Genomic DNA, 10979 nt, shown 5'->3' with positions numbered 1-10979 from the left:
CCCGCGTCCTTCTCGTTGGCGCACGGATCACCTTACCCTCACCTCCCCGCGTCCTCTCTGCGCAGGTCACCCTTACCCCTCACCTCCCCGCGTCCTTCTGCGCGGTCCACCTTACCCTCACTTCCCGCGTCCTCTTCTGCGCAGGGTCACGCCTTACCTCACCTCCCCGCGTCTCTCTGCGCAGGGCACCCTTTCCTCACTTCCCGATAGTCTCTCTGCGCAGGTCACCCTTACCCTCATCTCCCCGCGTCCTCTCTGCGCAGGTCACCCTTACCCTCACCTCCCCGCGTCCTCTCTGCGCAGGTCACCCTTACCCTCACCTCCCCGCGTCCTCTCTGCGCAGGTCACCCTTACCTACTCCCGCGTTCTCTCTGCGCAGGTCACCATTACCTCATCTCCCGCGTCCTCTGCGGCAGGTCACCTTACCCTCATTCCGCGTCCTCTCTGCGAGGTCACCCTTTACTCCCTCCCCGCGTCCTCTTCTGTGCGGTCCACGCTCACCTCACCTCCCCGCGTCTCTTGCGCAGCAGGCGCCCGCATCACCGGAGCCGTGCCGGGAGACAGCAGCTACGTGTCGAAGCCGGGAGACATGGTGGCGGCGCGCGTGCGGGGCGCCGACGGAGACGAGAACTGGATCCTCGCCGAGGTCGTCACCTACAACCACACGACGAGCAAGTACGACGTCGACGACATCGACGAGGAGCAGAAGGAGTGAGTCGTTGTCGTCGCCGGCGGCAACGGTCGCCGAGGAGAGACGGCCGCCGCCGTGAGTCGTTGTCGTCGTTATTGTTTTTGTCGTTGGTTTTGTCGTTGGTTTTGTTGTTGGGTTTGTTGTTGGTTTTGTTGTTGGTTTTGTTGTTGGTTTTGTTGTTGGTTTTATTGTTAGTTTTGTTGTTAGTTTTGTTGTTGGTTTTGTTGTTAGTTTTGTTGTTGGTTTTGTTGTTGGTTTTGTTGTTGGTTTTGTTGTTGGTTTTGTTGTTAGATTTGTTGTCAGTTTCGTTTTTCGTTTTATTGTTAGTTTTATCATTAGTTTTGTTGTTACTTTTATTGTTAGGTTTGTTGTTAGTTTTATCATTAGTTTTGTTAATGCTTTTATTGTTAGCTTTGTTGTTGCTTTTGTTATTGCTTTATTACGAGACGGGGCGATGCGTTTCGCGCGTAACGTTTGATGACACATCTACGCATTTCGCGTACGACAGCGCGTTTTACCCCGTCCTCCCGATTTTTAAATCACGGCTCATAACTTCTTCTCGTCACATCGCCGTGTCAAATCACTGTGTCGGTTTGAAGTATTCTTTGCATCGCATCCCCCCTCTCTCTCCCCTAACCTCTCTCTCCTAACTCCTTCTCTTCCTCTCTCAGTCGTTAGTTGGCTTTCGCGTGCGTTAACGCGCCTCCGCTACCTCTCACGTTCACGTGTTCGTATCGTGATGTCTTTCAGAAAGCACATGCTGAGCAAGAGGAGGATACAGCCGCTGCCACTCATGAGAGCCAACCCAGAGACGGATGCAGACGCACTCCATCCTAAAGGAACGGTGAGTCACCGACCCAACGTGCGCCTCTTCTTAGTTCCTTCTCTCCTTGTGGAGAATAGCGCTGGAAATCAAATTCCTCCATGATGTTCTACCTTTGGCAGCTCTTTCGGCCTCGTTCCATGTTTTAAACCCTAATGTAATCCTTTCTTTCTCCACTGTCCTTCGCCATGTTTCCAACGCGCGCCTAGGGGGATGAAAACTCGGCCCGTTGCAGGGGTACCGGCATCCCTCACCACCAGGGGGAGGTACGCGTGTAATATATCGAGTTCGCACGACGGCACATGTACAACCACATCGTGCGCAGTGGCGTTCGCGCAAACCTGCGTCAGATTCCTTTGACGCAACGTAAGCCGACGAAAAACCGACGTAAACCAACGTAAACCAACGTAAACCCACGTAAACCAACGAAAACCGACGTAAACCAGCAAAAACTCCGATGCGTCGTGTCGTTCCGCCGCGACGCGTGGTTGCCCCCGACGACGCCCCGACTCCATCCGGCAGCACGCGTCGGACGTCGCGGATCTCCTTTTGGCGGAAGGCGCGCGGGATCACCAGCGTTCGACGCGAGGTCTTTCTTTGCGGCCACGGTGCGGGGATTTAAAACCAACATATATGTGCCAATACTCACGATTCGTCATCAATAGTTCCACACGCATGATCATTTTGGTCCTGCAAAAGGGAAAACAAATTTATATATGTTAGAGTAAAAAACTTTACTTGACAAATCTGCAACCGACTGAATTCAAACACAGTACGAATAATGCGTAATAATTGAGGAAAACTGAGAGAAATGAAACAAAACCCACACTGGTCATGTAAAGGCACAGTTATTATTACCAAATAAAATTGAGTAAACCCAGTTCATTACCGAGAAATAGAATGCCAATCATAACAAAAGTGAGTAACACTAACAGCATAATTGAATATCTGAAACCTGCTTCATGAAAGATGCTAGCAATCCAACTGATAGTGATAGCATTACATATTATAAGACTATATGATATCAAACACGGCCGTTTGTCCGATCCATTTCTGTGTCACAAGCTTACCAACATTGGCAACAAGCTTAATTTGTCGATAGCTCTACCACGCCGATACAAATTTGAACTGTGCATGTTCGTACATGATAGTTGGAATTCAATGCCGGTCACAGTAACAATATATCAACTTCAAGTACATTTCATCTGATAAATACCAGTAAAAATAATCTGATAATAGTACTAACTAGTAGTGACTAGTGGTACCTAATGACTAATGTCAGTAATGATTTACATTATCACAATTAACCAAAATAAAAGTCAAATACATTTCCCAGATTGTGAACTGTGTCAATCTTTTAACGACTCTAATTATTGACGATTACGTTAAAAATCGTAAATACAAAAGGTATTAACAGTTATTTTACCATGTAAGGATAACCAGAATAGATCAACTTAAGACGACATGGCCTGCGCACAGTACCGGTACGAGTAAACTTGTACTTGTATTTGTAAGTGTAACTTGTAACTTGTACAAATTACTGTGAGGGTTTGCACCAATTGGACTTCCATCCTTATTTTTTTACCTCATCTATTCAACATGCTTATTTTCTCACGCGGGGTACATATAAAGCCTGAAAGTGTAAGATAACTATGCAATAACTAGCAGATGGAATAGAAACGGTGTCTTCTGATTACGCAACCTATGTCGCCGTGCTTCTGCAATGCCGAGGAAAGAAAACTACGCACCTGATCCAATTCTATATCGTCGTCGGATTCAACTTCATCTTGCTCAATATCTTCGGCTAGCTCTAGATCGAATACGGTGGCCATCGTTCTACATGGATCTAGGCAGGCTGGTCACCAATATTTGATAAAAAGCGCAGCCTCTTGCGCTTTATAGTAAAACTAAAAGAAAGGTAGAAAATGCACAGGTCACACTGTATGATTACTGACTCATGTCGTCATCGACTTGTGTGCACGCAAGATGCTCTTTTGGGATAGAGGGCGGTAATGCGCCGAAAGCTGTTGTTTTGTTTTGTGTTTTCCGATTTCTTTCGTTGTGAATGTTATGAAATAGCTAAACCTATAATTTTATAATTTATGAGTGTACTAATTGTTTCTTCAAGAATGAAAGAATAATACATATAGGACTATGTAGTAAGTTTGCCGTCGTATATCTACATAACCCACCACAGCATCATTTTGAGGCTGATGGTCTAATTCCGAAATTCGGTCAGCGGGTCAGTCATTCATTGACATTGTCATTGCTGTTTGATTCGCTGTGGCTATACTATAGTATATGCCCGGCAGCCGGGCACGGTCTTCGATTTCCTAAATGCCCGGCAGTTTCTAACCCTGACCCTAACCCTAATGCTAACCTTAACCCTGACCCTTGTTTACTTGAGGTAACGCTGAAAATTAAAAACTGCCGGGCATTTAGGAAATCGAACTCGAAGACCGTGCCCGGCACCCGTCAGATATAGGCCGAGGGTATTCGCCTGACCGTCGGGTGTGTATGTTGCTACTGTCTATTCGCCCGACCGTCGGGTGTGTATGTTGCTACTGTCTATTCGCCCGACCGTCTTGTTGATATCAAGAAATACAATTCTTGATATCAAGAAATATCCCTAATCCTAACCCTAACCATAACCCTTACCCTAACAATGGAAGCAGTGGCGCGGAAATTCTAAAAATGGCAATATCACGAGATCTCGCGCGAGGATAAACTCTCGTAGACTGGTTCATATCCTTATAGACTGTCGGGCGAATAGCTAGCCTTTCTTATACACCCGACCGTCGGGCCAATAGTCACTCTCTCAGATATATGCCGGCTGCCGGGCATATATATAGCCACTCTGTATTTGATTGGTGCCATGGCCCGGGCATGGCATAGGCATTGCAGGCACTGAGCCAGTTTATAGCATAACCATAAGTAATACTGCCACCTCTGTACGATGTTGGTGTGATTGTGATACATAATACTGTAGAATTTAAAAAAAAAATAATCATAACAGTCACAATAACAGCAGCTCAGTAAGTTACAAAAGTCAAAATGCAATATGGAAACTTTACACATTTAAACGGAAAAAAAACAGCCTCGCACAATTGCACCGTATATTTGGCGCATTCCAGGAATGATTCCTCAGTTACCTGTACAGTGTATTCATGAGTAGTAACATTACAAAAAAACCTCAAACTTGATATACCATGCTTGCAATACATTCGTTATTATTTGCAAGAATTATATACTTAGATTTTTATATTGTTACTTGAGTTTTTATTTCCATTTTACAGTTTCTTTTAGGTTATGCAGGATAGCTAGCGACAATTAATCAACCATGGCTTTAGCGAGCAACGAACCGGGAGAGCTAAAAATCAGGGAACTGTTGAAAGAGCTGCATCGACTCATTGTGCAGACGCAGGTGAGGTCATACTAGTGTCGATTCTCACCGAAACTAAAACTATTAAAACACTAAAACTAAACTAAACAAAAATATTTGCTATGAACTTATTGAGAAAATAAGTTGTCGTTAAAACAGTCTGGTAGTGTGACTGCGCTTCGTAGTCCGCGTCTTGTCTCCTGAACGGGTGCGATCTGGCATGGGTAATCCATTAACGTGTGATTAAAACGGCACGTTCTCGCAGCAAAATGCATAGGTAGACTTACTGTGAGCTCGTCTATGTTGCAAAAATTCACTACACCTCATTTGTATTGCTACTTTCATAACATTTCTTCACAAAATCTAAACAAGAGTACTTGTCTTACGAAAGTAGCGCCACAGTGATGTTTACACATCCGGGACACAGCCGAGCGATCGTTAACAGTTTTTTTTGCTATGGTGAAACAAGTTATAATTCATTATTATATGTTTGTTCAGTACAACATTGTGAAATTTGTTTAAATCACATGTTATCCACATTACATATGCGATCAGCAAGCAAATGTGTAGTGTTTTCTTTCCAGGAACTATTTGCGCTAGCGTACACCCTTCGCTCAACATAATTTATGTGTATCTATACGCCGAAATGACAGAAACTCTGTCGGACGTTGTTTTAAAATTCTCTAGTTCGGAGCAGATTTCTGGCTCAGTAAGAACATTTCGTGATATTTGGATACTGCAAGTACGCTCACAGTAGGTGTATGTAGGCTTATGGTTGCGAGGTTTATCCACTTTAAATCTTAAAGTTTAATTGATGTGCGATTTGCAGGAGGAGAGAACGAGGAGTAAAATCAAGTTGTGTGTTAGAATTGAAAATTTTAGCGAATAAAGAGGCATAACTAATAAAATACGGCACTTAATAACAATCCCTGACGCTCTTTTTTACAGCAATATGTTACCATTAAAACGAGTGTAAAGTTAAATTAATCCGAGTTGTAATCACAGAGAAATATCCATTTATACATCGGCTACTATGTCAGAAATCGAAACGGAGAAATCAGCGTTTTTCTGACGTCAGCCGCGGCTCACTACACGCGGGAAAGCAAAACGCTCTGACAGTTCACATGTAACGTTATATGGAGAAATGAGCATGTACACAGGTGGCACATAGTGTTAGCCATCGAATAAAGTTGAAAATGAAAAATCGGTAAAAATTTTCCTAAAACCTTGAGAGTATCCTTAATCAGGGCTACCGCTGACTTTCGCCAACTTCGCAAAATGCGATAAATAGCTAACAGTGGCAATTTCACTACACTAAGTGGCGAATACAATTGGCAAACGATGAAACTGCCCAGAAAATTACGACTCACTAATGAAATTGTCAAATTGCAGTGTCGTGTCGTAAAATGTTTTCGCACGCCTCTTTTCCCATGCCCATCACCTGTTTATGTCTTGCTTAAGTCACACGCTGTTCAAACTTCCACACGTGGAAGAAAATGTCAAACGTGTGATATTTTCTACACGACTCAGATCGAGGGATTTTGCATCCGCACACGCTGTGGAACTTGCTGCACCACTCTCCACGTGTGGAAGTTAGTGCAGCTAGTTCTATAGCGCGTGCGGCGGCAGGCTTTAGCGCATACGAAAGAGTGAACAGTGGCTGTAGTTTTCCATTGGTGGCTAAAAACGGACTTTTGTGGTTCAAGTCTTGGCTAAAACTTTTAAAACATCCAGAGGGAGCCTTGTTAATAAAGAGAATGCGAAGTTAAATCCCAAACTAAAGCAGCACACGACTGACACGAAACTATTGTCAAACTAAAGTTGAGTGAGTATGTTTATCGTGTGGTGGTTGCGCGAAAAAGCATTTGTGCTCGGCTCAAAACGTAGTCGTGCTGTTTTAGCCGGCAATGTGTCATTTATAACATAAGAGCATCGGAGGGAAGTGCTTTCAATGTGTCAACCTCGGGGGCCCATTGTAAGCGCGATCCCAGAGTAGGGACTGAAATTAGTAGCATTATGCTGGGAGGAAACAGGAAATTTCGCTAGGATTCGCGACTGTGCTAGAGGCGGCAATAATTTCACGGCGGTTTAGGAAAAAAAGCAAACATTATTGTCGGTATGTGCTTTGTGACTCTCGGTAATATTGATCAAGTCTGTGTGTTCTCTCTCTCTCTCTCACTCTTTCTTTCTTTCTTTCGCGAACTTGCTTTTTCTCGTGCTTTTTTTTCTCTTCAGATAGCCACGCGCGATGACGTTGTTGTCCTGGTAACATTCCATTTTGCCTACTCCCATTTCGTCTACGTCCCATTTCGCCTACACCCATTTCGCCTACTCCCATTGAGTCTACTCTCAGAATCGGCAATATTCCCACTTCGCCTACTTCCATTATGCTACTGTATTTTCTATTTGTGTCAAGTTGTGTTCTCATTATGTTTTACTATGTTTTCTTGTTCCTGTAGTTCAAATGCCAATCAAAACCATATTTTATTATTTATAAACGATTATTTAGTGAACAAACCGATCGTAGACGAAATGGGAATGGGGTAGATTTTGAGCGTAGACGAATTGGGAGTAGGCGAAATGGGTGTAGGCCAACTGGAAATTTTGCTGTAGGCGCAATGGGAATTTTGCTGTAGGCGCAATGGGAATTTTGCCGTAGGCGAAATGGAAGTAGGCCAACCGGGAATAAACCGTCGTCCTTGCTTCATGTTTTCCAGCTGGTGATGGCGCTCTACCCGCAGACGACGTGTTTCTACCGGGCGCTCATTGAAGAACCGCCGAAAACCGTGAGTGATTCCGAGCGGGGAGTGGGTGGTGGTCCCGCGAAAGGGGGGAGCGGAGGTGGGAGGGAGTGTGGAGGGGTTGATTTGACGGCGGTATCCAGAATGGCGGAGAATTCGGTCGCGATCCGACGGATTTTTACCGCTCGTTTTTTAAAAAAAATAAAAGTGCTTCATCGTGTTTTCGTCCGAGGGGTGCCGAGAAAAGAATCGCGGCGTGCGATCGCGAAAGAAAGGGAGCAGAGAAAGTCTGAGAGTCTCTCTTCCCCCTCCTGAGATCCATGTTATCGATCGTTAGGACGTCGATCTGATGCTACGTGACGACTGGTGCGCGCTGACTCGCTCCCGCCTCATTAATGCGCTTGTTAGCGACAAACCGATGCTGAATCGTGGCGGAGGGAGGGTGTGTGGAGAGCTCACCATCGCTCGCTCCTGGTTTGCGAAGGGCGTGGGAAGCATCTCGAGCGGGATTCGTGAAGCGCCGCCGCGCATTCGGACGCGACGCCTGGCTCATGATCGCGCGAGCTGCGTTAACGAGCGAATTAACGAGCATTAGCAGCAGCTGCCGCATTAGGCCAAAAAACATTAGTTCGTTTCTCAGGCCCCCGCTGCATCGGCTGTTTGGTTCCGCATTAGCCCTTTTTTTATTTCCCCCTTCCCAAAACCGCATTCGAACAAATTGACCTGAGAAACGAACAATTAATTATTTTTGGCCTTAGTAGGTGGCAGTTGTCGCTTCGATGCACCGTGCGTATCAGTGAAGGTGTTCTGGCCCAGGCAAATGATAATAAATCATTCTAATTAATGGTAATGATACTTTTCTGGTGGGTCAATTACATCTGGTTTCGCCCTAATTACTAATTAAAGACTTAGATTTAGCCTAATTATTATGCTAGATATTTTCACACTCATGCTTCAGTAATCTAACCCCCCCCCCCCATACTAAGTCTAAACTAAAATGTGTAGTTTGGCCTCCGATCTCTCGATCAGTCTCTCGACAATTACGTCTGGTTTCGCCCTAATTACTAATTAAAGACTTTTTACGCCATAAGATGTCGTACTAGATATTGTCACACTATTACGCTTCGGTCGCTAACCCCCCCGACTGAACTGAAATGCATAGTTTGCTCCCGATGCTAAAACGCCTCCCTGATTTCAAACTCCTATGAAAGGGTCTCGGCCGCATTATACTAGATATTGTTACACTCTTACACTTCAGCTACCTACTCCACCGACTAAACTAAAACGCTTTGTTTGGCCCCCATGATTTTCAGACTCCTACGGAAGGGTCTTGGCCTCATCGAACAGATCAAGGGTCTGCGCAACGAGCGGAGGCTGGCCGCGAGGTACGCCAGTGGCGACCGTCCGAAGCAGACACTGCGGCGAGGCGTGCTCATGTCCATGCTGCAGCAGAACGCTCGCACGCTGCCGCTGTGGATCGGAAAGCCGGGCGACAGGTACGTTGGTACAGGTGCGTTCTTCGTCCTCCTGAGGGGGGGAGTGGTCCCGTCTTTCCCCCTCGCGATCCTCCTGCTTTAATGCTGTCGCTGCCGCGTGATCAGTTCCCGTTTCCCCTCGCGATCCCCTCCTGCTCTCGCGCGTGATTCGTCAGGATCTGGTCGAAGTCCGACATGTCGTTCGTGGCTCGCGGTGTTTCGCGTCCATTCCTACCGATTACACTAATAATGAATAATTAATAATTATAATTAATTATAGTAATTAATTATGATAATGACCTATGTACAGGACGTCTGATCTGTCGTTCGCGGTGTTTTGCGTCGGGAAAACATTGGGAAGCGTCCGAGTATTTGCGATTTCCGTAAATTCTTCTCACTGCGACGGTACCCAGGTGTGCGGATTTCGAATTAATTTAGAACGCGAAATCGATTGTTCGTAGTCTTTCGGTCGAGTTTGACGTATTTTAAGTTAAATTAAAAGCTCAATTTTCAACTTTATTTCACGTCGTTTATGAATTTCATGGGCGTTACGTTTAAATTTAACGCTTAGCGTTAACCGTTAACAGTTAAGGGGCTTTATATTATGCGTGTAATTAAACAATCAATCTTAAGTGGCTCGTTAATTTTCGTCTAATTAATTTTCGTTAATTTAATTAAGCGTCGTTAATCGGACGTCTCTGCGTGTTCAGGCTGAATACCACCCCCTGATAAAAATGCATCCTCCCCCATAACCCTCTCTCTTCTCCATTGACAATCCGCCTCGTGACATCTTGGTTGCGAGGTTTATCCACTTTAAATCTTAAAGTTTAATTGATGTGCGATTTGCAGGAGGAGAGAACGAGGAGCGAACACAATCTGACAAACATCGCCAAGACTCACGAGCGAATGCAGAGCGAAACCAAGAGTAGGTCGTAACATCATCCTCGCTCCGAATTCAACGTAGATGCGTAGAATAGTTGCTTTTTAAATTTATTTTTTAGGGTAATTATCCATAATTCCATATATATACGTACTGTTACAATGAATTTTAATTTTAAATTCATGAAGTTAGATAACTACCAAGGATATACACACAAGAAGTATGACTAGCACACTTATTTATATATTGTGGTCCTTGCTATATTACTCCCAATAATAATAACACTACCATCAGCACTTTAAACTATCGAAATATACAAATTTGTTCATACTATCCTCGCTAAGGTTTGCTTCTATTTTCACCCACCAGGTGGTGCCACTGTGTTGAGTTGGTCATAGGCGTGCACGCTGAAAATTTATTACCGGTTATTATCAATGTTGGCATTGATTGTAATAAATATAGGATTGAATGTGAGACGTACACCTGATTGAATTAAACCTGATATCATGTGTTCTATACTTGGTTCAGTCTCACCGTACTACAAGTCGAAGCTACGTGGGTTGTACAACACGGCTATGCAAGATGCAGAATCGGAGGCTGAGTGAGTAACGATAGAATCGGTCGTTAATAATTAAGCAATAGGTTGGGATGGAGATAAGTGAGTAATGAGCTATTAACTCATCGTGCTGCGGCATCATCAGTGTAATATCTCATAACATTATTTTAAAAAGACTTCTTAAGTGTAGAGTAGATATTATACTAGGTATTGTTACACTCTTGCACTGTAATGAAGCAGAAATCATGAGAGCGGAAATTAATATTGAAATGTAGGAATAGGGAGCATAGGCGATAGTGGCACGAGTATTAGAGAAATTAGTTAGAGGGACGACGATTATAGAAGCGTCCAACAGCACACTGAATAATTAACATCGCAACGCTTAGAAGATTGGCAATTATGCCAACGGCAGATGGGCGATTAGTTTAGAG

General features: G+C 44.4%; 2 protein-coding genes across 2 annotated transcripts in view; one reads left to right on the top strand and one right to left on the bottom strand.

Moving 5' to 3' along the window:
* The window catches only part of LOC106816397 (ribosomal protein S6 kinase beta-1-like), a gene marked incomplete at its 3' end in the record, with an annotated part of 20355 nt that extends 16882 nt beyond the window's left edge, over positions 1-3473 (bottom strand). Inside the window, 2 exon segments of the mRNA XM_014820999.1 lie at positions 2164-2204; positions 3263-3473. Coding sequence (XP_014676485.1) covers positions 2164-2204; positions 3263-3346 — 125 coding nt within the window.
* Positions 3474-3536: 63 nt separating this feature from the next.
* LOC106816396 (SAGA-associated factor 29 homolog) lies at positions 3537-10654 on the top strand. Its single transcript, XM_014820998.1, has 4 exons — positions 3537-3673; positions 4811-4938; positions 9962-10037; positions 10521-10654. Exons 2-4 carry the CDS (start codon positions 4855-4857, stop codon positions 10595-10597), a joined length of 237 nt encoding a protein of 78 aa, XP_014676484.1. The 5' UTR covers positions 3537-3673; positions 4811-4854; the 3' UTR covers positions 10598-10654.
* The last annotated feature ends 325 nt before the right edge of the window (positions 10655-10979 follow it).

The sequence above is a fragment of the Priapulus caudatus genome, unplaced genomic scaffold (assembly GCF_000485595.1).
Source record: "Priapulus caudatus unplaced genomic scaffold, Priapulus_caudatus-5.0.1 Scaffold1367, whole genome shotgun sequence".
Lineage (NCBI taxonomy): Eukaryota > Metazoa > Priapulida > Priapulimorpha > Priapulimorphida > Priapulidae > Priapulus > Priapulus caudatus.
The sequence above is the reverse complement of the archived record's forward strand: the minus strand, read 5'-3'. Positions and strand labels throughout refer to the sequence as shown.